General features: G+C 49.3%; 1 protein-coding gene across 10 annotated transcripts in view; it reads left to right on the top strand.

The window, feature by feature from the left end:
- LOC122366059 (protein kinase C, brain isozyme-like) overlaps positions 1-27,640 on the top strand; it is a 119,882-nt gene that overhangs the window by 49,604 nt on the left and 42,638 nt on the right. For 9 of the 10 annotated variants that reach the window (XR_006253831.1, XR_006253830.1, XR_006253829.1 and 6 more), the window contains one exon: positions 25,648-25,776. Coding sequence is in view for 7 of the 10 variants with exons in the window: in XM_043337829.1 (XP_043193764.1) it covers positions 25,648-25,776 (129 nt within the window). In the remaining 3 variants the exon portion in view is untranslated. Of the gene's footprint in view, positions 1-947; positions 1,060-25,647; positions 25,777-27,640 lie in introns of those variants that run through there. The other variant, XM_043337830.1, reaches the window with a different exon arrangement.

Here is a 27,640-nt window from a genome sequence, read left to right as displayed (position 1 = left end):
GCCTTTCTCGGCTGAGTCAGAAGAGAAGTGGCATGCTCACTGCGTCTCGTCTCTGCCGTCTGTTTTGAGCCTGTCTGTTAAATGGGAGGGAAAGACAAATGTCTGTGTGTCGGCTCATTAGAATAACGTCATCACTCATCCCTCGTCGGCTGTGACATCCCAGTCACCTGAGTCAGCGTCGTGACAAATATCCTGCTTAGCTCCTTGGCTCCCCGACTGCTTCTGGTTAAAAAGGTGTTTTTCCTTTTTAGCAGCGCCAGCAATTACTTGCGTTACGAGGCTGCTAGCCTGTGATCAGAATACTAAGGGACCGAAGGATAAAACACAATGAAAAATAAACTTACTCTGAGCTAATAAGCTGACAAGTTGGAACATGCCCTTAGAATGAAAAAAATGATGTAAAGCTAAAGATGCATGACCATAACGCTACTAAGCTTGCCATGGTCTTGGATGTGACTGCTTTGTTCTAACCGCTTTCACTGACTGCTGAGTGTTTCTGTTCTTGGTAAGTGCATGAACCGCAAACTGTTATGTGCATGTGCTTTGTCGGGTCTCTGGCTAGGTACAATTTTCCCAAAGTGTTCCTCGACAAGCGGAGCACGGGTCAGCTTCAGGTAAGGCACTGCGCGCGTGCTGTCGGTCGGTTCTGATGATGTCACGTCGTTCTGTGACGTGTTCTGACCGTGTCGCGTATAGGTCCTTGACAGCTGTGAGGTTTTCCACCCTTGTGTGCTGGTCAGGCAGTGCCTCCCTGTACGTTCGCCCCCCCCCCCCCTATAGTCTACCTAACTTGAGTGGCCCATACCGACGCTCTCTGGTCTGACCTGACTCTGACTCGACCGTCAGGTATCCTATACAAATCCTGTCCGGCCTGACTAAGCCTGACCAGACTATCCACACTGATATGTGCCAGCGCTGACCTTCGCTGACCGGTCGGTCAACCACAGGTCGAGTCGGCCATCCACAAATGGGTGGAGCACACGTTCTCTGCGCCGACGTTTTGCGATCACTGCGGCTCCATGCTGCACGGCCTCTCCAAGCAGGGGCTCAAGTGTGACTGTAAGCGACTGACAGAGTAGTGTCGGTCCTCGCTGCTGCAGTGGCCTGCACCAAGCTTCAGTGGCCTGCACAACCGCCAGCAGATAGGAGCGTTTTATCACCAGCGTCACTAGCGTATCACCATTACTGACACCAGCGTAACCCGTAACACGCAGAGAAGACGCACTCGATACTGACTGCACCATGGCAGCCTAATGGTTTATTTTTTAGTGCCAGCGGCCCGTCCTGTTGTCCCATACATAGGCACACATGCACTAGTCAGGCCATTTATAGGTCGGCCATTTATCTCGCTTCCTCCTTTTGTATGTATTATTCATTTTCTTTCCTTCTTTTTTACTTTCCTTCTGTCTTCTTTCTTTCATTCGTTTTTTTTCTTTTTTCTTTCTTTCTTTCCTCCTTTCTTTCCGTCCTGCTTCTCTCTCTCTCTCTCTCTCTCTCTCTCTCTCTCTCTCTCTCTCTCTCTCTCTCTCTCTCTCTCTCTCTCTCTCTCTCTCTCTCTCTCTCTCTCTCTCTCGCTCTCCCTCTCTCTCGCTCTCCTTCCTCCCTTCCTCCCTCCCCCCCTCTCTCTCTCCTTCCTCCCTCCCTCCCTTCCTCCCTCCCCCTCTCTCTCTCTTGCTCTCTCTCTCTCTCTCTCTCTCTCTCTCTCTCTCTCTCTCTCTCTCTCTCTCTCTCTCTCTCTCTTTTCTTGTGCAGCTGTCTCCCCGAGCTCCAATACTGATTAGTTTCTGCCTCATCCTTTCATAGCCCTGCCCGAACTCTGCAGTTCCCACTTCCCAGCTGTCACCGCGCTTCTCACGGAAAGCTCCGTGCAGATATCGGTTCAGTGGAACAGCTGCTAGCTCGAATAGTTGGACGGCACCGGCACCCGAGTAGACTTGGAATTGGGCTTGTCGGCTATGCTCCCGTTTAGTTCGGCGTTTGCGTCCAAGTTGGGCGGCATCGATTCACGGCGGATCCAATTATCGGACGGTCCGTGTGGATTCCGTTTGTGTGGATTCCGTCCGTGTGGATTCCGTTTCAGACGGGCTGGATCCGTCGGTATGGTACGAAGGTGGGCATTGGTGAACGGCGGGAGCTGGGAAGCCCGCCTCGTCGGTCTAAGGTGTCTGACCGTGGGGACGTCTGACGGGGACGAAACGGGCAGCTGACAGCTCTTTCTGAACGGCATTAATAACTTGAATTATTTAATGGCAGATATAATCCGTCAAGGATACCTACCCAAAGTGTCAACAAACATGCGTCAGCGGCCTACTTTGGAAGCTGATATACGGTTTCTTTTATTCGTCTGACCTTTGCCAACTGTGTGCCTCTATTATTCAGTTGTTTGGACTAACTTCGCTTTCATCGCTAGATTACTGAGCTTGATTACTGATTATTTAGCAGTCTATTTGGGACTTTCTAGATCTGGCTACGTCTCGCGTTTACGATTTTTATGTTTCCACTATTTTGTCGTTATACCTAGCTCCACTCCAATAAGCTATTCGATTGCTCTTTACCACATCTCTGTATTGGCCGTCTAGTTGCAATGCTGGTGGCACGGCTTTATGATGCTCTCCGGCGCATCAGTACACTACAGGGTGTCTCAAAAGTTCGTTCACAGGTACCAGCCATGCTTTTTTGTCAATAATTCTGAATCAACAGGAAATTAACAGTCGAAATTTTGCATGGGCATTGGTGACAACCTTCCTCAAGCAGTGTCATTGTTTTCAAGTGCATTCGACCCTTCATGAGCTCACAAAAAGGGTTCACCTCTGACCATGGGTCAGGCACGAAAATGTAGGTTGCAAAGTCGGGTATGTTGTGAAACTCTCTGTTTCAGGAGTAATGGGAATGGTTAAGTCGGAAATGACACATGGCTAAGTGTCGGCGAGGATGAGTGCAACATGATGATCATCTCATAAAAACGGTGGCTAAAATTTTTGAAGGGCGAAACCATGCGAGACTAACGGCGTTTTGAACGACCCTCGCACGACAGCAGACTCGTGTTCCGGAAAGCAGCTGAAAATGCGGTCATAACTATTGAAAACTGGCAAGAAGGTCACAGACAGAGGTTACCCATTTTCAAAAAGTGCAGGTCATCGTAAAATAAAGACAAATTATAATCTAAAATTGTTTATAATATCTATAACGCTAATTTTTGGGGACAATAACACAAAAATCGTCAATGCCAAGGACACCTGACCCTCCAAAAGTGTCAGTTATTGTAAAATTTTATCTAACGAAATTTCAAGAGGCAGATCTGCAGCGAATAATTTTCTTTTAAACACAAAATCCCGATAAAACCACACGATGGACAGGTTTGGGCCGTTTACAAAGCAGGACATCTCCCGAGGAAAACACTCCGCAACCGAGCGAAGGTCTTGGCATGGGGAATGACGAGCGCTTGGAATTTGCAAAATTTGCACAATGTGTCTGAGAAACAGACGTCCGATACATTCTGCTACCATATGATGCGAAAAATTTACTCCTGGTACTTCCCGTTTGTTCAGGACTGGGGTCGTTTTGAAAAGGAAAATGGCGCTTGGGATGTCGGCGCCAGTCATTCATGAAGGAGTTAGCGCCAGAGAATGCCTACAAAATACTCAAGAATGGTGTCGATGCAAGCTGTCGGCTTTCAGGGAAAATCAGATGTTGCCGGGGAGCTAGTCAAAACTAAATCCGACGCAGAAACTGCAGGGGATTCCCTTGCAAGAGCCTGAAAGCTGGTAACCTTTTATCAGCCTCCGGCAGCTGACGGAGCAACAAAAATCGGTATGGGCAAATGTTTTTGGAGATACAGCAAAGGGGTTGGTTTCCAACCTTCTTAATCAGTTGTCAAAGCATGCATATTTGTCTAGTGTACACACAGACACCAATACCTTATACTTTTGGCCGGTTCTTATATGCTTTATTGGCATGGGAAATGTGTGAACGAACTTTTGAGACACCCTGTATATACTGCGCCGTTGCCATAACTGATAGACGCCATTGATCAGTGACGGCCGCTTGGTGAGGAAATGGGCTAACTTCGGTGAGAGAATGGAGTCCCGCTGGTAGAGCAATGAGACGCGATAGACAGAGGAATGCAAATCGCTCGATTATAACCTACGCTGCGGTGGTCAATCAGTATGTCGTAACGCACAACCAACATCGCAGTTCTTACCTACATGAGCATTGGGCAAGATACGTAGGCACCTGCCCAAAGGGGAGTGGCTCTTCTTTCAATGGAATGTTGATAGGGCCACTCAGAGTGACCCGTCTTGTCCTGAGGGCAGGGAGCGTGATCCTCCCGTTACCGTTGGACACCAGCTGGCCGGGCCGTCTCACCTGAGCCGATGGCGGCCAAAGGGCAGCGCCGTCTGTCGATGGCAGTTTACCGTCCCGTCCCGGAGACAGGGGTCTGTTTATTTCCACAGATCGACCCGCTCGCCGGCGGTTGGATGGTATCAGTCGCCGGCGGTTAGGGCGGCCCTGTGACCCCAGCCCCACCCAGGGGAGGGGACGGAGTCAGCGGGGCTTCCCGTGCAGAGCTGCTAGCCGCGGGTCTCATTCTGCTCGCTAAAGTTAGTCTGATGAATTGTAAAATAACGCTATGAATGCTCAAGAAAACAAGTATTTTATAGGGATAGATGCTAAATGGTCCTAGACAAAAAGAAAGAAAAAACTGTATTGATGGAGGAAGGCATAACTATGAGCTCTCTCCCACGTAGGAAGTTAAAGCGATCGACACAGATTACATGTAGTCAAAATTTAAATGGGCCCACATGTAGCCGGACAGATAGGGCCGGGAAGTTTTCTGCCTCTCTCATCTCTCCACTTCCCTCTACCGTTTTGCTACCTTCCTCGTTCTCACCTCTTTATTTACATCTCTCTTCGCTCTTCTGTCTTCTCTCTTCCTCTTCCCTCTTCTCTTATCCCTTCTCTCTTATCTTTTCTCTTTCCCATCTTCTATCTTCCTTCCTCCTTCCTCTCTTCCTTCCTATTCTCTACCCTCCCTTATCTTTTTCCTCTATCTTATCTCCTCCCTCTCTTTCCACCTCTCCCTCTCCCACGCCCACACCCACGTCCGGTCCGCCCACGCGGCGGCGGCGGCACAGTCCTGTCTGTGCGGCCGACCGTTTATCCTGATGGTAATGGCGTTTTGCCATGCCGCGCGACCTGCTGCAGAGCCTAGCCGCAGGGGCCGGGACGGGGGTGCGGGGGGGGGGGGTGGTAGGGAGGGTGGAGGGGGTCTATTGTCCGGCCCGGCACTGGTGCCGACGTGGCCCCGTCGCTCGCCGTCGCTCGTCCGCCACCAGAATGGATCGCGCACTGTCGACGACGACAAATGGTTCCTCTCGTGGCCACGGAAAGTCGGGAGACGGCGGAGGTCCGCGCGACACGGACAACGGCACAATCCGTTATATTCTCTCTGGTGGAATTTTAGGGAATTAGATTGAACGGAAGGCGAGAAGGCTGGTAAGAAATGGTGGTCTTTCCGTATCACCCATGGTGCCATTGGTGGCGACCTTCAACCAGCGCAGCCAGGCGAATGTGGAACAATGCGCGAGCGGCAGAACGAACGTGCTATATAGCAGGGACGTGACCGTTAACCCGCGCCCCGTAGGGCTATCGGCGGACCCTACCACCCGTAGGGGGGGGGGGCGTTTCGGCGGGTTTTAAGCTTAGAATGCCAAGTGAGTTTCACGGACCGAAACCATTGAGCTAGGGACCGGTGTTGGAATCCACTCACCAAGTCCACCCCGGCCAGGCCCAGTCTGGCGAAGTCCAGTCCTATGGGGTGCGGTCGAGTGCCTGCACACTGCACAGACGTGCTGCGCCCCCGATGTAACGGAAGTTAGCAGGGATTCAGCAGGGGTTCAGCAGGAATTCAGCAGGGATCGACGGCCAATACGATTTCGCTGAATTTTGGTGGAGAGGTGCAGAATGGTGTCCTCTATCGAAAATCCTAGTGCCAAAATGCGGGGAATCCATCAGGGGGGCCACAAATCCCAAAAAACAGTATGCCCTCAGGGCACAATCGACGAACTTTGAAAACCCTACTTCTAGCCGTCAAAACAGCTAAAAATGCACGTCATTCGAAAGAGGACAAAATTTTACATGCAACGGTACCAAATTTAGGGGGCTAGCGCCCCCCTGAACCGAACAAAACAGCTTCAAATATATGGGCCCGGGAGTATGCCCTCGGGGCATAAATAAACGTTTTCAACAATTTCAGGCCTATAACATCGACAAAATCCAGCAATATGCACATCATTGGAAAGAGCGTAATTTCCCAAACAAAAAACCCAAGTAACATTTTTCGATTGGGCCCACCTGGGGCCCACAGGACCCAATTGAAATTTGGGGCCCAATGTGGCGGCCCCTACGATTTTCTTCAAAATTTGCACAGACACTCTCCTGGGCCCCCTCTTCAATCTGGCTGAAGAAACCTACCGGGGAATCCAAAGGAAGGGGCCCAAAGAGGGCCCCAAAGAGGCCCTTTCTAAGTATTGCCCCTAATTTCGCGACCAACCCCGGCAATATGCACATCATTGGAAAGAGCGTAATTTCCCAAACAAAAAACCCAAGTAACATTTTTCGATGGGGCCCACCTGGGGCCCACAGGACCCAATTGAAATTTGGGGCCCAATGGGGCGGCCCCTACGATTTTCTTCAAAATCTGCACAGACACTCTCCTGGGCCCCCTCTTCAATCTGGCTGAAGAAACCTACCGGGGAATCCAAAGGAAGGGGCCCAAAGAGGGCCCCAAAGAGGCCCTTTCTAAGTATTACCCCTAATTTCGCGACCAACCCCGGCAATATGCACATCATTGGAAAGAGCGTAATTTCCCAAACAAAAAACCCAAGTAACATTTTTCGATGGGGCCCACCTGTGGCCCACGGGACCCAATTGAAATTTGGGGCCCAATGGGGCGGCCCCTACGATTTTCTTCAAGATTTGCACAGACATTCTCCTGGGCCCCCTCTTCAATCTGGCTGAAGAAACCTACCGGGGAATCTAAAGGAAGGGGCCCAAAGAGGGCCCCAAAGAGGCCCTTTCTAAGTATTGCCCCTAATTTCGCGACCAACCCCGGCAATATGCACATCATTAAAAAGAGCGTAATTTCCAGGCCCAGGAGAGTGTCTGTGCAAATTTTGAAGAAAATCGTAGGGGCCGCCCCATTGGGCCCCAAATTTCAATTGGGTCCCGTGGGCCCCAGGTTGGCCACATCGAAAAATGTTACTTGGGTTTTTTGTTTGGGAAATTACGCTCTTTCCAATGATGTGCATATTGCCGGGGTTGGTCGCGAAATTAGGGGCAATACTTAGAAAGGGCCTCTTTGGGGCCCTCTTTGGGCGCCTTCCTTTGGATTCCCCGGTAGGTTTCTTCAGCCAGATTGAAGAGGGGGCCCAGGAGAGTGTCTGTGCAAATTTTGAAGAAAATCGTAGGGGCCGCCCCATTGGGCCCCAAATTTCAATTGGGTCCTGTGGGCCCCAGGTGGGCCCCATCGAAAAATGTTACTTGGGTTTTTTGTTTGGGAAATTACGCTCTTTCCAATGATGTGCATATTGCCGGGGTTTGTCGCGAAATTAGGGGCAATACTAAGAAAGGGCCTCTTTGGGGCCCTCTTTGGGCCCCTTCCTTTGGATTCCCCGGTAGGTTTTTTCAGCCAGATTGAAGAGGGGGCCCAGGAGAGTCTCTGTGCAAATTTTGAAGAAAATCGTAGGGGCCGCCCCATTGGGCCCCAAATTTCAATTGGGTCCTGTGGGCCCCAGGTGGGCCCCATCGAAAAATGTTACTTGGGTTTTTTGTTTGGGAAATTACGCTCTTTCCAATGATGTGCATATTGCCGGGGTTGGTCGCGAAATTAGGGGCAATACTTAGAAAGGGCCTCTTTGGGGCCCTCTTTGGGCCCCTTCCTTTGGATTCCCCGGTAGGTTTCTTCAGCCAGATTGAAGAGGGGGCCCAGGAGAGTGTCTGTGCACATTTTGAAGAAAATCGTAGGGGCCGCCCTATTGGGCCCCAAATTTCAATTGGGTCCCGTGGGCCCCAGGTGGGCCCCATCGAAAACTGTTACTTGGGTTTTTTGTTTGGGAAATTACGCTCTTTCCAATGATGTGCATATTGCCGGGGTTGGTCGCGAAATTAGGGGCAATACTTAGAAAGGGCCTCTTTGGGGCCCTCTTTGGGCCCTTTCCTTTGGATTCCCCGGTAGGTTTCTTCAGCCAGATTGAAGAGGGGGCCCAGGAGAGTGTCTGTGCATATTTTGAAGAAAATCGTAGGGGCCGCCCCATTGGGCCCCAAACTTCAATTGGGTCCTGTGGGCCCCAGGTGGTCCCCATCGAAAAATGTTACTTGGGTTTTTGGTTTGGGAAATTACGCTCATTTCAATGATGTGCATATTGCCGGGGTTGGTCGCTAAATTAGGGGCAATACTTAGAAAGGGCCTCTTTGGGGCCCTCTTTGGGCCCCTTCCTTTGGATTCCCCGGTAGGTTTCTTCAGCCAGATTGAAGAGGGGGCCAGGAGAGTGTCTGTGCAAATTTTGAAGAAAATCGTAGGGGCCGCCCCATTGGGCCCCAAATTTCAATTGGGTCCTGTGGGCCCCAGGTGGTCCCCATCGAAAAATGTTACTTGGGTTTTTGGTTTGGGAAATTACGCTCTTTCCAATGATGTGCATATTGCCGGGGTTGGTCGCGAAATTAGGGGCAATACTTAGAAAGGGCCTCTTTGGGGCCCTCTTTGGGCCCCTTCCTTTGGATTCCCCGGTAGGTTTCTTCAGCCAGATTGAAGAGGGGGCCCAGGAGAGTGTCTGTGCAAATTTTGAAGAAAATCGTAGGGGCCGCCCCATTGGGCCCCAAATTTCAATTGGATCCTGTGGGCCCCAGGTGGGCCCCATCGAAAAATGTTACTTGGGTTTTTGGTTTGGGAAATTACGCTCTTTCCAATGATGTGCATATTGCCGGGGTTTGTCGCGAAATTAGGGGCAATACTTAGAAAGGGCCTCTTTGGGGCCCTCTTTGGGCCCTTTCCTTTGGATTCCCCGGTAGGTTTCTTCAGCCAGATTGAAGAGGGGGCCCAGGAGAGTGTCTGTGCAAATTTTGAAGAAAATCGTAGGGGCCGCCCCATTGGGCCCCAAATTTCAATTGGGTCCTGTGGGCCCCAGGTGGGCCCCATCGAAAAATGTTACTTGGGTTTTTTGTTTGGGAAATTACGCTCTTTCCAATGATGTGCATATTGCTGGATTTTGTCGATGTTATAGGCCTGAAATTGTTGAAAACGTTTATTTATGCCCCGAGGGCATACTCCCGGGCCCATATATTGGAAGCTGTTTTGTTCGGTTCAGGGGGGCGCTAGCCCCCTAAATTTGGTACCGTTGCATGTAAAATTTTGTCCTCTTTCGAATGACGTGCATTTTTAACTGTTTTGACGGCTAGAAGTAGGGTTTTCAAAGTTCGTCGATTGTGCCCTGAGGGCATACTGTTTTTTGGGATTTGTGGCCCCCCTGATGGATTCCCCGCATTTTGGCACTAGGATTTTCGATAGAGGACACCATTTTGCACCTCTCCACCAAAATTCAGCGAAATCGTAGGGGCCGTCGATCCCTGCTGAATCCCTGCTGAACCCCTGCTGAATCCCTGCTAACTTCCGTTACATTGCGCCCCCGGCGGCTTGGAGTGCCTCCTGTTGGCTGTTTGTCTGACCTTCTGCGCACCGGATGTCCCTGAAAACCGGTGGCACGGTGCAAGTCAGCAGTTTAGAACGTGATGGTCATCAGATGACTGGACATTGGCACTCTGTGCAGTAAGCCTGAATACCTACAAGTGGCCAGCTTTCAACTTCTCGACCCGGTAGAAATGTTCTATTTGTGCTTCCTTGTAAAATGCAAAGGCTAGCTTAGAGCTCAACTAATGCGTAAGCTTGAAGGCCGCATGTATTTCATTGCTGAAGAAACGCGATACATATGTCGTTACCCACATCGTTTGGAAAATCTTGAACCTCGGCCCCTCTGGGGCTCCCTCAGTGGGGTAACTGCCAGACGGCAGAGAGCAGCCTCGCTCGCCGGCCGCCGTCGCTCCGCCGCGGCGACATGTGCCCGGTATTTCTCGCCACCTCGTGCGGCCGGTATTTCTGCTCTTCCTCAGCCGTCGACCGTCGACCGTCGGCCGTCGGCTGACCTTTCGGACCTCGTCGGAGTCGGCGCGCTTTGAGAAATCGCCGAGAAGCGACGCTAAATCACCGGCCTGGGAAGGCGGCCTCCTCTGCGGGCTGCGGGCCGGCTGCTGCTCATGCTCAGTGCGTGTTCAATACGGGTTTGCGCGGTCCGGGCATGCAGGACCCACGTTTGAGCGCCCCATCTCTGGAAAGGTGAACAGTGACAGCGAGCGGGGCGTGGGCGTTTTGATTGGTGAGGGGGAGTGAATTGTTGTCTGCACCAATTCATGTTGATTGGATGATTGGTTACGTGAGCATTAGCCAGTCATTGATTGGCTTAGCTCTGTGGGGGGGGGGGGGGATGAGGGCAGCTAAATAAATAATTCGCGATGGACACGATTCCATATGACAGAATGATGGCTTCCATTTTCCAGTGAAGCAGAATGGTGCCCTGAATCAAGCTGAGAGGGGGTGTTGCAGGAGGTAGTTCCCCATTATTCCACGAACCGGCCGACGCTCCGCCTAATTGGAAGCCGTGCCTTTGAGCCTCCTGCAGCGTTACAAGGCTTTATGAAAGTGAAGCGTTGTTTCATGCATGTAGCCATTATATGTAGCAACCTGTCGGCACGATGTAGGACGGTAATTTAGAGTCTTAGACAATGTATTTACTTCAAAACTAAGGTATGCTATTAGCTCTTATTGAGAACGGTGAAAGAAATTGAGAGAGAAGAGGTTGAGGTCGAGAAAAGAGAGAGAGAAAGTGAGAGAGAGAGAGTGAGACAGAGACAGAGACAGAGACAGAGACAGAGACAGAGACAGAGAGAGAGAGAGAGAGAGAGAGAGAGAGAGAGAGAGAGAGAGAGAGAGAGAGAAAGAGAGAGAGAGAGAGAGAGAGAGAGAGAGAGAGAGAGAGAGAGAGAGAGAGAGAGAGAAGAAAGAGAAAGAGAGGAGAGCGCTGAGAAAATAGAAGAGAGGTAACATCATAGTGTAGACAAGTTGCCGCAAACTTGTAGGCTTACCTATAGCTGATCATCTCCGTGTTATCCCTAGTCCTTTCCCGTTCTTCATGACCCCTCAATAGTGATCAGTGACCACACATACCTCCGTACGCTACGGTTCTGACTTTAGGCCCGATTCTGACCAGCCGTGCCGTCAGCGCTACCGCTGGCTCTTCTACCACTGACCTGGTGCTCGACTGGTTGGCGGCAGGGAGCCAGTGGGCCCATTGTTTCTGTCGGGCCGCGGGCCGGGCCGTGTTGTCGAGTGGGCTTACTTTGGCACGCTGCTGACCCGGCGTCCTGCGGCGTCTGACTCGCCACCTCACCGCAGCTGTCACGGGAGGCCACCTCCACCTCGGGTGGCAACTGGCGCCTGAAACGGACGCGAAACGAGCCCGAAACAGGTGTGGGACGAACGTGAAACAGACGTGAGACAAACCTGAAACAGACGCGAGACAAACCTGAAACAGGTGTGGGGAAGCCTGAAACAGTTGTGAGAAACCTGAAACAGACACGGGACAAACCTGATATGCCTCTGGAATTTTAAAACAGAGCGAGACAAACCTGAAACAGGTGTGGGACAGACAACCCTGAAACAGCCGCGCGACACCGGACAAGCCTCAAACAGGCACGAGGCAAACTCGATGCAGACGCAGAACAAACCTGACAGAGCTGTACGACAAATCTGCAACAGCAGCGAGACAAACCTGAAACAGGCACACGACAAATGGACAAACCGTGTCCGAGTTCACTCAGTTCAAATAACGCACACTCGAGAACTTCTTTGAAACGTTAGAAATACAATTTCAGCTAAAATGTTGCTGCATAATTCATTAATTTCATTCAGATGTGTTTTTTATTTCTTGCGCGTTTGGTATTGTATTTTCGTCCTCAGAGCTTCATTTCTCGTGTTTGCAGAGGTGCACGCAAACAGTCTGCTTTTCCAAGACCGTCCGCATAGTTCTTCGTTGGTAGTCGGCGAGAGCCGGCAAGTTTGCGGTTTCGTGCAGGGACCGCAAACTTAGCTCCGAGTTGGTCTGTGAACTTTGGCCACGTGCTTCCACAGAGGCCGTTTCCAAGCTACTCGGTTCGGCCGCCCTATATTTGATTTGAAATCCGCAGGGATTAGTCGGATATCGACCGGAGCCGGAAACGAAAGGCTCAACGATGATCCGCTCGAGGAAATTAAAGGAATGGATGACTTTCCGAACGACTAAACGAGGATTAAATCATGTCCCTTTCACATGTTTAGTCATTCTTGACGCATGAAAGACTCCTAATAGGTTTACCCAGAATGTGAACGGGAATGTCCCAGTTATTTTTCTCATTTACTTGCCGTATATGCTGCATGGAACCCGGGCAGTCACAGGCAGCCTCGGGGAACAGGCAGAGGCGTCCCAATGAGCGCCAGGAAGTGGGCGACTAGGCAGCGGTCGGCCTCGTCTTAGAAGCCCCCGGCGGCGACTGGGCGGGCTTCTCATCCAATAACCTGGTGGCTGGTCTCCCCAGGGGGCACGGGCCGGCTGACAATAGTCGGCGGATCCCATCTGCACTGCGGACAGACAGACAGACAGACAGACAGACAGACAGACAGACAGACAGACAGACACGGACACGGACACGGACACGGACACGGACACGGACACGGACACGGACACGGACACGGACACGGACACAGGCTGACAGACTCTGACTCTGACTATGCCTCCGACTCATCACTCGGGTCCAGCCGGCAGCTGCTGACAATGCAGGCGCCCGGCTGAGCCGTCTCATGGCGCTGATGGTGCTGATGCTCCAGCTCCTGTCGTGCTGATGAGGCGTGGCTCGCGTTTGTGCTGACGGCACGCCCGTCCCCAGCTGGTGAGCTCCTGTTTGTGTTCGTCCCCAGCTGGTGCGGTGTCAGCAGGCCGAGCAAGGACGCTCGTAGAGGTGCTGAATGGCGAAATGGGAGGTTCGGTGTCATAACTCTGTGTGACCAGAATCCAATTCAGTTTTGTGTCAGGAAGCTACAGGACTGGAGGTGTAACAAATATAATGAAAAAAGACGCGTGAGCAAATTCAGTTATCAGGCCGTGAGTTCTACCCTTCAAACATATTAGTTTTCAGATGTCTACAATCATATTTAAACTTATTCTTTCATCTTGACTGTGTATTTTCGTTGACGCAGTTTTACTTCTACAGGCGGTATCATGCTCTGAGAGGTTCTAGTGAAGATTTATGGCTTTGTTTGGTTATGTAAGCAATGCGATGAAAATAGAGCGACATCAAAGAACATATTTCAACATCCCACATTGCTCTTTTCGGTATTGAATTCAGGAATGCCACATTGCTGTCCGTACTTGAGATTTACGATGGAAAACGTTGCTATTTGTGGTTTATTTTCATAGAAGTCTCCATTCATTGCGTCACAACCAGGAAATCAGGAGCTATCCGTGTGTACATACAGGGTGATTCATAGCCGTGTGACCGAAAATAAATGAAAACTACGGGAAATGCATTCGTGTTACAAGCCATTGCCATGTACCATATTAAGCAGCCAAATCTGAAGTTTTGATCCATGTATAGCATCAGTCACAAATACTTTTCCTTCGAATCTCACACTTCTTTTAGACAAGATATTCAAAATGGCCACCTCGGCGACGGATGCACTCCAGCGCCAGAGCCTAAAGTTGGCGATGGCGTGGACGCACAACATTTCTAAGGAAACAGAACCAAAGCAGCTTCCAATGGCATCCTTCAGCCCCAAAATATCCTGGGGACTCTCATCATAGACCTCGGACTTTGCATAGCCCCAGAGGAAGAATTCCACGACGTTGAGCTCCGGCGAGTGTGGCGCCCACCTGACCTCAGCGCCCTTTGAAATCAACTTTCCGGGGTTCGCTTACCATTTTTTTTTGTGCCGTGTTTATCACTGAACCGTGATCACTGAACTGCTTTGAAATGATTAACAATTCTATTTATCTTCTTTGGAGTTTCCCTTGGGTGCAAGCCCTCAGACGTGCAGAAACATCTTTGTGTTTGCTTGACGGACTGCGTTAACCTATACAAATTACACATTTTTACTTTTTGCTGCGCTGTGTACATCTTGAGCGATACACACAGACCAGACTAGGATAGAACAAAACTTTATAAAATTTTCTACTAGCACGTGAAATTTCACGCGGAAATATGCAATCTTCTTCTCAAGAGAGATCAACCAAATAGGTCACATGGCCATGAATCACCCTGTATGTTCGCGAGCGCTGTCTGCGGATACGTTTTTATCCGCCGTTTTCCGCGGGGTCTCGGAGCGGTGTGTCATGTATGTATCGAGCGCCGTCCCAGCTGCTGCCGCCTCGCGTTACAGCCCCGGCGCCCTGCACATAAGCCGCAGGATTCCCCATCCAATCCCCGCCTATGGCAGAGGTGTCAGGCTATATGCATTCCATCAATTTACAGCCTGCGAATGGCGCGCATTATGGCATTTACGGCGAATTTTCAGCTGCGTTAAGTTGATTCGCCTGCACCCTTTGATGTCCGATTCTGGGATGCATATTGATCAGTTGGTTCGGTTCGGGATCGTTTAAACTGCATAAAGATCAAACGGCCCCTTGATCGAGTGGTGCCGCTGGCCAGCGCAGTCTGGCTGGCCTAAACCTCAATCGCATCAGCATCATGATCGAATGATTGCCAGAAGCCAATGTAACTTCCAATGCGGCGCCGGACTGCATGCTAAACGCTAAGCAGAACTTTAATCACGGTGCATGGCTGCTGGGTGCTAGGTTCAGGAAACGTCACGAAGCAGCTCCTCTGTTCTGGACAGCCGGGTACCGAGTGGATTGAACCATTAAAACTTTCAGACTCCGGGCCCAAAGGAGTTTTGTTTGACACTTACCGGTTACCTGTTGAGCGGTGGCGCTCAGACTAACTTCTCTGCGATTGTTTCTCAAGTTTTCCATGGAATTCCAGTGCCGATGGTGCCGAGTCGAGGAATTGTTCTCGCAATCGGCCCTGGGTGGATGTGACGTTGTCCCGCCCACGTGTTGACATGTGGTGCTGCTGATTAAGCTCGGTCAGCCTTTGGTGTAGCTTCTCCTGTCACCCAAAACCATGCGTGTCCAGTGGCGTCTCCATTGGGAGGGATATTTGAGACATACGCCTGCCGTAGCGTCCAAAATTCATGAATATTTGCCGCAAAACTTACTTACATAGGACGTAAACTTTAGACAATATGTTTTAGAAATATGTATTACGCACAGCACAGTAATGCTAGTAGGTGTTGCTTTTTGTACCAAAATCGGAAACCCCAGAAGTTGTTAAAATGAGGAGTTTTTTTACGGAGTATGCTGTCCTTTTGAATTGACTATTTTCCAGATTCGCGTGTCATCAGATTTTCCATCTGGCGCGTGTCCCCACTAGTGGTGTCAATCGGAACTTGATTCTTCGGAATTCCGATTTTGTCCAATGTCCAATTCGGAATTCAGTTGGACAATGACAGCAGGCTTTGGACAACTTTGGACAATCGCTTGCTACACCTCAACATTTTTATAAAGAAATCGTGTTAAACATTGAATGGCTATTAGAAACTTAGCTTTTGATATGATTACCACTTTCGAGCTGGTAACGATACATTAAAAGCAAATTAAATAACGATGTTAAGTGTAAACTATTGCGTAGATGTCGGACATCTTTGGACAAATGGCTGGCTTGGACATTTTTGGACGGACGGTCGACGTAAGTATTGGACATTGGACAGACATTGGACATATGTTTTTTGAAATTGACATCACTAGTCCCCACGTTCACCCTATACACCAACGTGCTTCTATCCCTCCCCGTTTACCCCTCCCGAACTCCCTCAGTGTCCCCAGGGACCCCAGCAGCACTCGGATATCTGATACCATGAGCTTTCCGGAGCCACCGGCCTCCTACGGAGCCCATGGATAATTCATGGTAGCATTAACCAATCCTGGCAGAGAAGGTCGCCGTCGGCTGGCAGCAAAGTTGGCTGGCTTGTCTGAGCTGCTGCTAACGTGGGCATGCGAGTCTTTGAAACGGATTTGCGTAAGAAAATGTAGGAGTTGTACCACGATGGGCTTATGTTGATTGAATTCATGCCGTTTTCTTTTTCTCTTTTTTTTCCTCGGTGCGTTCACGAAGGCTGTTCGAGCTAGCGTCTGGGATGACATTTCGTTCTCACCTTCTTTCTCCGTCGTGCCTCACATGTCCTCAAACTGTCGCCTCTCGTAGCTCCCGATGGTGGTCCTGTGACGTCACCAGTTTCTGCTGTGACTCGGATGACGTCAGCGCAGACCGGCGCCCCAATGAGTCGGTCGGTGGCGCCGCTGAATGGCGCCCCTAATGCCGCCACCGGTCCCCATCTCAGGGAATGCTGATGACTCGCCGGCGGAATGGGCGCCGCTCGCCGCCCGCGGCACCGGCTTTCAGACGACGAGTGTCGCGGCAGGTTCAATGCCGAGCTGAAAGCCGGCTCCCGAGGGCTGCTTTGACATTTAAATCCGCTGAGTGTGAGCCGGATGGCTTGACTTCCGGTGCAGTAAATGACAGAGAGGTTAAGCATCTTCGTTTCTGCTTATTCTTTCGTTGTATTTCTTTTTGTATCATTTGTAATTTCCGTTTTTCCTTTCTCTATATCTCTCTCAACATTCTCCTCCTCCTCCTCCTCCTCCTCCTCCTCCTCCTCCTCCTCCTCCTCCTCCTCCTCCTCCTCCTCCTCCTCCTCCTCCTCCTCCTCCTCCTCCTCCTCCTCCTCCTCCTCCTCCTCCTCCTCCTCCTCCTCCTCCTCCTCCTCCTCCTCCTCCTCCTCCTCCTCCTCCTCCTCTCTCTCCCTCTCTCTCTCTCTCCCTCTCTCTCTCCCTCCCTCTCTCTCTCTCTCTTTTTCTCTGTCTCTCTCCCCTTCTCCATCTGTCTCTCTCTCCCTCCCTCGACTGCTGAGCTCCGCCGGAGGCAAAGCGTGCTTTCTGCTCACCGACCATTCTCACCTGCTCACGTGTTCACTGCTCATTGCATACGTGACGTGCTCACCTGCGCACGTGGTATAGCTCACCGAGTGAGGCGGACGTGACATGTCCGCGTGCAATTTTATGGATGGAGCCACCCCTAGCAGCGCTATGTCAGGAGGCGATCTGAGAAATGGATTCTTTATCCGTAGTTTTTTGTTTTTGTACGGCTCTCTCGAGATTGCGGTAGGTTTTGCACTTTTACATTTCCGGTTATATCTCAGAAACTAATCGATCTACGATGAAGCCATTTTACACGATCGTGGCCGGCTTGTGAACCAAGAAGTCGATCGCATCTTCAACACTTAAAAGCTTAAGACGACGAAGATATAGCCTGAAGTACACTAAATTTTCTAGGTGCAAAACCTAGGCGCTAAAACCCGCGAGACCTGTACCGACGTTCGGTAGTATCGTGTCCTGCCTGTATCGCACATTTCAGGGAAGTTGAAGAAACATTAAAAGGTTTATTGTTTGGCGTGCGATGCAGGCTCACGATTATAACGGATATCACATTTCAGAGGGACACTATCGATTCCTGTGGCTTTCCTGACTGTAACGAGTGCAATTACACCTTCTACTGATACTGATTTTCATCCATGCTGATACTAACTGAGAAGGGGGATATAATCCTACTGTATAATCCCAATAATCTTCCGAAGATCTTAGCCAGGTGGACTGTTTCAGGGCTGCGGCAGGGAGATCCGTTTTGAAACGCCGGTTGCATGGTCATAATATGACCGTAGGCAGATCTCTGTCCGTTATTATTATTTTTGCAGTGGCTCTCACTGTTATCCATTTTTGTTAATTTGGATGCTAGCCCTTGAGCTAGATTTGAGTTGATCGGAATAATAAAATTGCCTATTTGTCTCGCTGCACCGTTACATCCTTTTGCTTGTTTGGGTACTTGGATGAGGTATTTGAAAATGCCTTTCGAGTACGAATATCTTTTCGGAATGATGTCGCTGGCTGTCATCCCAAGAGTCACTTTAGTCCACTGCTGCTTTCTGCTGGTGGCTTGCGTCCATCTACCGAACTCCACTGATTTCCACCGCTCTCTACCGGATTCCCCAGGTGACCTATCCAATACTGCCTGTTGCGCGGCCATTGGCACACATGGATTAGAGTTGCAAAGTTTTCCCAATGGGCTGTTACCGGCACCGCCCCGCCCCACAAAAATTTTCTGGGATACCGGCATGCTACCACGCCCCAAGCAAAAAAACCGCCAAATTACCGGCATACCAAAAAAACTGCATTCTTGAACTCGTAGACCACAGTAGATTCTTGACAATTCTAATTAGAGCCAAACCTGTGAAATGCTGAGGTTCATGTGTTACCCCTACCCTTAGCAATGGAACTTCTACCACAAAATGTATTTTGCAGTGGCTAAGATGGCTGTTATTACAATTCATCAGCCTCTTAGTGTCCGAAGTTTGAATCATATGCTGATAATTTTTTTGTGCAAAATCAAAAATACCGGCATGCTACCGGCAGGACATGTCAGATACCACGAATAAACCTGCGGTAGTGAAAAATTACCGGCATGCCGGTAGTGCGGTAGGGAAATTTTGCAACTCTAACATGGATCACAGGGGCCGTCATCCCCTGGGAGTCTGGCATTTGCAGCCCCCCCCCCCCCCGGCAGAGGGGCGGTTCGATGGCAGGGAGTAACAGGTGTCTGACCGATCAGGAGATGTGAGCTTAGAGCTAACAGGTGTCTGACCCGGGAGATGGGAGCTAACAGGATCCTGACCTCAGGAGCAGGAACGGGAGACGGACAGTGTCTAATGTCAGGGATGTGGAATCTGCTAAGCAAATACATGGAGAACATGGTGTAATATCAGACCGACACAGGCCTTATCACAGGCCAGACGACCGCTGAATGCGTGAGAGTTCTGTTTGATACCGCCTGTAACGAAAAGGGGTTGCAAGTGGGGTTGCGGTCCCCAGGGCTGGGAAATCCCTCATACTTTCATACCCCAGTAGGTAGCAGATATCGGTTTATTGTTCCATCAATTGTAGCAAAATCAGCATTTCTCTCTTCCGTAGATCATAAAGAAAAATACAATAAAAACATCAAAATTCGCACATTTTCGAAAAAGAGGTACCACCGGTCAGTGATCTCGTCGGCGCATATGAACAAAACATCTGTAAAGCCAACACAGCTCAAAACGTCAGCTTTGTGCTCCATTTTATGACGAATCTGGCCGCTCTTTGTAGCAGTTTCCAGTGTAGCAATCATTAATTCTTCATACTCTGAGTCGTGTAGCTAAAGGTATCTGCTACGCCTTTTTATGCGCTATCTTTCTTATAAATATTGCAAAAAGGAATTTAATTATTTGTGAAATATTGCAGCGACATATTTACGAAACAAAACAAATTGTCCTAAAAAGGGAATTGTTCAATGAGCAATAAAAATACGAAAAGAATCAACTCATTTTGCCCATGACAGCTCTAAAAAGCCATCTTTATGAAACAGTATCCTGCAACGTCTTTAATTCTTTTTGATGACGTCATATAATATTTTTTGTCAGTTTCTAGTGTATTTTTTCTTTAAATTATACATATTTTAATAGAATAAGAGTTTAAAAGCACCAATAAACCTTCTTTTGTAAGTAACATTAAGAAACATTTACAAAAATATACAAAAACATCATTTATGTTTGTGTGTTTGGTTGATGCGTTTGATGCGTTGTTTCTGGCGCATTAGAGACGATTCTAGTTGTTTCGCGTGTTTAATTTGATGGGTTTTGATGAGTGTTTCTCTGGGTGTTTTTGCATCATTTCGGCAAGTGTATCTTTCATTTTGCCTCTAGTTTAGGGAAGTGGGATGTTCCAGGCCTAATTTCAAGTGCTGTAATGACCATAGAGATCTTATATACATAGAGATGACACGCCTATGTTAAAGCACTTGATTTCGTGGCGATTCAGTGGGTCTTTTTAAGCAAGGTTTTCTGGGGTGCCATGGCCCGTGACTTGCATTTTGTAAGGATTCGGTCAAGGAGAGTGTGTTCACATCCGCTTATTTTTAAGTACAGTTTTTCTTTTTTGTCTAGCTGTGACGCTTTCGAGCGTTATTATTGAAATGAAATTAGGCATGTTTTAACCTTATGCTCGTATTAGGTACTGCATGTATCATTAACTCTCGCCGTCCGACGGGGGGGGGGGGGCGGGTGCCGCCTCCCTATAGGGTTTTTCACGATAGCTCCGAACACGCAGGCGATAGAGAGCTGAAACTTGGCATACCTGACCTTTGATCCAAGCCGCATCTTGTGACACCAACCGCATTTTCAGGTCAGGTCAAGTCAATGACCTGTGACGTCATAAGTGAACCTCTGCACAGTACTCAGATGTCGCAACTTCGCAACGCCGTCAGTGCCAGAGGAACTTTCACAGATGAAACTTACAGGATGTAGTATCATCCAGAGGTCTCACAATTTGTACATACTCGTATATCTCGGATTTTCCCTAAAAATCATATGAGGTCAGGTCGGCCACGTGACCTCACCATTAGGTATAAGTCAATGGGGAAAAATGAAAACTGCTATGTTAGCGCCGAGAACTATCTCAAACTGTCTCCAGCACATGGAATCGTGATTTCTTGCACGTCTTGCAAGGTCCGATGCTTCACTTTTGCATTGTTGACATTGCGTGGCGTCATTTATGGTCACTTGGGTCATTGATTAAAGAAAGCGCGGTTTTGAGGCTCATGATTACATATATAACTGCAATGAAAACCGTAAGACGGTTTCACAAAAGTCAGTTTGTCAGTTTGGCCAACATGTCTTATTTTCTTGGCCCTATTTTGAATATAATTATTAGCATGAGGCTTACGGTTTTCATTGCAGTTACATACTTGGGTCATTAGAGTTTTTCATCAATAACTCCCCATCAAATTGAGTTAGCGAGTCGGGAAAGCCACCAATAAACTCAGGAAGACCTGCCGATTCGAGTAATATGTAACATGAACTCTTTCAACCAGCTTCGTGATCTGGGGGAGCTGACCTGCCCTTGACCCGAGGTCAACACCTCAAGTTGACCTCACCCGAACAAAAAGTATACCATTCGACGCGCCTGAGCGAGGCGAACACGATGATGCCAAAATAGCGGCTCTCCGACCGTTTTTTTTGCGAAGTTATGGAAAACTGAACTCTGGCTCTTGGTCACTTGACCTGACCTCATGAGACCTTAAAATCGGGGACCAGTCCCTGCGTCTTGTAACGGCGCACACGCTTGTTTTTTCCGCGACGCTCTAGCTTCATCAGGGGCGAAACGGCGAGGGAAAACGTGCCAACCCCCTCCCCCCCGGCCGGCGCGTATGTAGAAAACCAATAGGTCCGGCGAGGGTTAATGTATCATTGAATGGGAACATGTTACATATGTATATTTGAGCTTGCACCGTGCTCAGAAAGGTTCAGAGCAGCCGTTTTCACGACGGTTGACCGAAAGCGCCAAACTTGACCAAATCTCAAGGAACCTACCCTGAAAATTCCATGAACCTGACCCAAATGACCTTAGACCTGTAACCTTTTTTTGGGGGGGGGGACCATGTCAGGGGGGCCATAAAACATGCATCGCACAACCCTAGTAAATAGTAAAGTTGGTTCATGTGCTGACCCTTGGTGACCTGACCTGTGACCTGACATGGTATTATCAGTGACCTCTAATAGCAACATATGTATATACTAGGCAACGTACGCCCTATTTTTAACGTACGCGAAACATTTTATCCTTGACCTGACCTGTGACGTCATCGGTGACCTCGAGGTCAATGAAATTGGAGTTCCGTCGACAAATTTGACAGGGCTATCGAACATCGGTTGAATGTTACGGATCCGTCCAGTAGTTTCGGAGATACGGGAGGGGGGCAAAAAAATGCCCCCCCCCCCACCGCGCGGAAGGTGGCCGGGAGGTCCACCGCCTGCCGGGTTGATGAGAGCCTGAATGAGAGAGAATGTTTTTAGGCGAGCTTTTAAGGAATTCAATAAAAACACAAAATAAAATCATGCTACAAATTTCATTGCTTACCTCAGGAATGAAATCAGCCAGGAAAGAACAGCAATATTTTTAACCAGTAAAACGCCCTTTGGGGCGACCAACGGAGCGAGCGAGAGGGTGGGCCTTGGACAAGCGAATTTGCAAGGGACACCTCCAACTAACTTGTGCACTGCACCCTACTAACCGGTCCCTAGCGATGTGCCAAATTTGAGCGCAATCGGCCTAGCCGTTCTCGAGATCTGGAAGCGGCACCCTGCACGTGCACACGTGCAAAATGGGTCACAACTGACTTTTGCACGGCACCCTACTAACTGGTCCCTAACCATGTACCAAATTTCAGCACAATCGGTTCAGCCGTTCTCGAGATTTGGAATCGCCCCCTGCACGTGCGCACGTGCAGCAGCACCCCAACTGTGGCACATGGATATGCATTGCCTAGTGGGTGCCTACCTACATACCAACTTTCAGCGCAATCGGCCAAGTAGTTACCAAGATATTGCAACAATTGCAAAACTGACACCTCTTCGTTTTGCACGTGGCACGTGCATAAGCGGTCACCCACATGCATCGAGAATAGTCCAATACTTGGTAGAAGGAATGAAGCTACCCTAGAAAAATCATCGAATGTAAATCGGTCAAGTGGTTGCTGAGATATAAGCCTCGCAAAAGCGTAACCACGGCCGGCCGGCCGCTCATACTCAGAAATTTCCGTTAATCTACGAAAGACTACGCTTGCTTCGCTCGCTACGTAATAATTTCTTCAGACTAACAATGCCTCAGCCATATTGGCACGCTACTGGCTGAAAATAAGTTGCTTAAAAAGACCCACTGAATCGCCACGATTTTAAGTGCATGTCATCTCTATGTATATAAGATCTCTATGGTAATGACAACTGTCCGTATAGCGGCGTGCAATACCCAGTTAAAGAGCAAGGTAGCCGCCCAGCACGCAAAGCAAGATGTGAAGATTAGGGAGATATGATCGGATTTGCGCAGAAGGTGAGATCTGATTGAAATATTGATCAAGTAACGCTCAGAAAAGAATATTTTATTTACTTCTTGATTGTTCAATTTTATGTTACCTCTAAACCTTGATAGGTGACAACTGGCAACATGTGTACAGCGGGTTCGGCATGCACAATGATTGTAAATTGTTGACCAGACTGATTAGCCAAATCAACCTGATTTCTTCCAAATACTTTCTGCCTGAGTAGGCTAATACCTCTGAATCCTAAAGGTGCTGGGATGCTGAAAATAAAATTTTAGGGCTCACTGGAGCTTCCTGGTGCTCCGGGGGGTGCTGGAACTTGCCCTGAGAAAACCCAACAGCACCTTATTTTGGTATTTGTATGCTTCCTACAAAGAGTAAGAAATAAGAAAAAGAGCATTCACAGGGGGCAGAAGCAAGACACTGTATCTATTTTTGAGCGTGCAGCAAACTAAATCAAAACATTTAAAGCTCACTTTGAGAAAAGATAGAAAATGGTAGTGGAAAGTTCTGTCCAGAATTTCTATGTAAAATCATTTTCTTTAGCAGAAATGATGTGAGGAACATTTGTGGCAATGTAGTTAATAAGAGTTTCTCGTAATATCTGGTATGTAGCAGATTCAGCATTTTTCCCAGCCCTGGCGGTCCCCTGTTACGTTTGGCGACCTTTGTTTCACGCGTTCCGTGTTGTGTTTCCGTCACCAGAAGCTGCCGGTGCCTGCTTCCTTCGCATGCATTACTTGTTTTTAGCTTTTTACCATGTTTGCTACAAGCCTCAGTTAGTTCTCAAACATTGTTCAGTCCCCTGTCACAGACGTAACAAGACTAACTATTAGTTGCTCTCCTCTCAAACTGACTGCGCCAGTCTCAGTGGACCGACAAAGTTCTGAAAGGATGAAACTCGCCCGTCAGCGAGACTGCCGAATCTCATTTCCAATGCAGGGCTGCGAGTGCAGCGCCCGCCGACATTTGTGAAATTGTCATAGGCTGTCAGCCGACCCGCGAAGGGCGCCGGGTGGGATTTTAACCACTCAATACAGGCGATTACTCGTCTGTCGTGCGACTTTGATAGTCGCTCAACAGGCGAGCGACGTCGGTGCAGCGGACTGGACGCTGCGCCAGTTCTGCTTACACTGGAACATTTGGAGCTCAAATACACCGTTCGCAGTTGCCTGATCGAAGGGAACATTCAAACGTGCCAACTTTGGTAATTCCAGTACCAACGTAAAACGTATTCAATGATCTAAATGGCATAAGTTTTATTTGCTAGACGGATACCTTTTTCTGCCTCCGCAGACCTTGGTGTACTACGCATATATTTCTCTGCTATACGGTGTATTATTTTTGTGTGCCTGTTCTACCTGTTGTGGTATTTCTCCCGTCCATCTCCCACCCCTGTCTCCTGGCGTATTTCTCCCCGCGTCTTTCCCCACTCCACTCCTGTGTCAGTGCCATTGGTGTACGGCCGAAGCTCGGCCATCGACAGCGCGCCCGTCTGCGCTGTTTGCTGTGACCCACGGCGATGGCCGAGTGCATATTGACCTGGAACACAGTCCGATTGGACCGGCCACGGGCCGTTCGTGGGCTGTCCACGGACTCCCCACGGACTGTCCACAGGCTGTCCACGGGCTGTCCACAGGCTGTCCACGGCCCGTCCACGGGCTGTCCACGGATAGACCAGTTGACGAGGGTCTGAGGCTGGAGATTGGGCTGGTCACGGGTTGTCCACCTACTGTCCACGGGCTGTCCACGGACCGTCCAACGGACTTCCCACGGGCTGTGTACAGGCTGTCCAGACTCTCCAGACTATCCAGACTGTCCACAGACTATCCACATACTGTCTCCACGGACTGTCCACGGGCTGTCCACAGGCTGTCCAGACTGTTCCGTCTGGCCACGGGTCGGGGGTCTAGAGCTGGAGATGGGGACGGAGCTACTCATAGGTTGACCCTCACGGGTTTGGGGCTGGGGTTGTGACTGGGGCCATGACTAGGGACTGGGTCTGGGACGAGTGCTGTGGAGACCTCGACTGGAATGAAAGGATGTGTGGTGTGTGTGGTGATGGTGCGCGCCCACACCGTTTTCTGAACATACGCCTGTGCATTGCGCACTGCAGCCAAGGTAAGACGTGTTTGCTCGTTGAGTTGTCGCCTTCCTGGTATGCAGCTGCATGGCTTTGCACGAACTCTGTTTTGTGGAATGTCTCTATGTATGTCACTGCATGCGGGCTCATTTTCAATGTTAATCTTGCTATTTGAAATAGTTGCAAGTATAAAATGCGAAAAATAATGACGTGATTGAACTTTTCCGAACTATTTCAAGTTTTTTTTTTCGACGAGATTCTAAAGTTGTTGGTCAAGTACAATGATTCAGTATTGTTTTCTCGCCTCTCTGGCCCGGTTCATATGATGTCCGTTTTCGCCACGCACTGTTCCCGCCCCTGTGCCCTGTTCGATTCACCTGCTGACGCTGCTCACCGTGCGCTGTTGACAGCGTGTGATATGAACGTACACAAACGGTGCCAGGACAGCGTACCGAACCTCTGCGGGTGCGACCACACCGAGCGACGGGGGCGGATAGAGCTGGGCATCACCGCATCCGGCAACAAACTCACCGTCGAAAGTGAGTACCAGTGTCCTACCAGATCCACTACCAGATCCACTACTAAATTTAGTACTAGATCTACTTAGTATTGATCCTTTCTCAACGTGCAGATATATCATTTATGGCAGATACATGATCTTTTCTGCCATTTGAACAGACATTCTCAATGTGCTTGATGATAAACACGGGCGATTTACCTTCGTAAAGGCTCTGATGTATCACTTTTTGTATAAGCAAAAAGGATCCCTGTTGCTCATCATACGCACATTTCACAATCACTTCTTCCCTCTGGCCAATGTCCCGGACTCGCTGTCAGTTCAGGAAGTGTTGTAATGGATCCTAACTTCGCTAAACCGCGGCTTTTAGCTGCCTGATGCAACTCTGAATGTTTGTGGTCTGGGTGGACTCACAATGTATGAAACTGGCAACCTCAAGGATCCATCTCAGAAACGGGACGCTTTGTAAAGGAATGATTGATAAAACGTGTACCGGAATGTTATGCTGAAACTATCTGATCGATGTTTTTCTTTGAAGTTGGTTTGTGTTTATTTCTAGATCACCTCGAATACATCGTACGAAATTGATGAGAACTCATCAGCCGATCAGCTTTGAAGGCTTTCACTATTGGAAAGAAGTAAGCAACCCTAACTCTGGTTTCATTATTATTTAGACTGGCTATGATGATGTGCGTTAGCGTGAAAAACACGACCTAAAAACCATACTAAAATAACTATTTAGATAATGAGCTGTAATGATATGCCACCCAAAATATGTGAGAGTCTGGCTTATGCTACGTAACTAACTAGTTTTGCGACCGTAAGCCCTATGAAAATGCACTTAACTTGTAAATCCTATAGCGAAACAGTTTGACGTTTGTGCCAATCTTATGCTTTACACTTTCGAATCCGGGTGCACATTTCAGTTCCACAGTGAGCTCTGGGCGGCCGGGCCGATCCCCATTGTCGGCGCGGCTCGATCTGTTGAGCCCGTGGATCGATGTGTCCCGGACCCAGCGCTGTGCGCGGGCGGATCCCCCCCCCCCCGGCCCCTGGCCTCCGGGTTCTGCTCAATCCGCCTCTATCGTGACTTCAGTCCCAGCCTGTCGACGCCCCGGATAGCCTCAATCCTAGTCCAGGCTTTTGGTATCGACCTTCTTTTTTCGTGACCTCAGCCCTATCTAAATATCGCCCGATCTTGATTCGCTTTTATTTTTATTCCAGCCCCTCTTCCCCGTTTCGACCCCACGTAGCTTTGGTGGAGATGCTCACATAAATTTTCATTTTCACATTCATCGTATGCGAACAATGTAAAGACATTGCCTCAATTTGGCGTATTTTTACATCTTAGGATCATGAAACCTTTACCGATAAAAACAAGTGGAAGGAACAGCTGTTGGTAAATTTTCGACTGCCGAGTGTGTTCGAGTCCGCCTATCATTACCAGCAGATAGGAAGGTCATATCCGCACAGTGCGGCGGGGCGTTGGCCGGCCCCGCGGTCCCAGTGCATCCACCAGTGACCGGGGTCATACAGTCATGTCACCACCACATTGCCACTGAGTGTCGGCTCCCATTTGTCTGGGCACGTGACCTGCCTGGCCGGCATGGTATGTGTGGTCGGGGGACGTGCCGCCGCGGCCGGTCCTGGACGCCAGAGTGGATCCGACAGAGGGCCCGGTATTAGACCAGACAGTGCACCTAGTACTGGACTAGACAGTGAACCAGACACTAGACCGAACAGTGGATCACAGAGTGGATCACACAGTAGACCCGGTATTGGACCACACAATGAGCTCGGTATTGGACCTGGTACTGGACCAGACAGTGGACCACAAATTGGAACACACATTGGAGCACACACTAGACCGAGCAGTGGATCACAGA

The sequence above is a fragment of the Amphibalanus amphitrite genome, unplaced genomic scaffold (assembly GCF_019059575.1).
Source record: "Amphibalanus amphitrite isolate SeventyFive unplaced genomic scaffold, NRLGWU_Aamphi_draft 000782F_arrow, whole genome shotgun sequence".
Taxonomy (NCBI): domain Eukaryota; kingdom Metazoa; phylum Arthropoda; class Thecostraca; order Balanomorpha; family Balanidae; genus Amphibalanus; species Amphibalanus amphitrite.
This window is presented reverse-complemented; position numbering and strand designations above follow the sequence as displayed.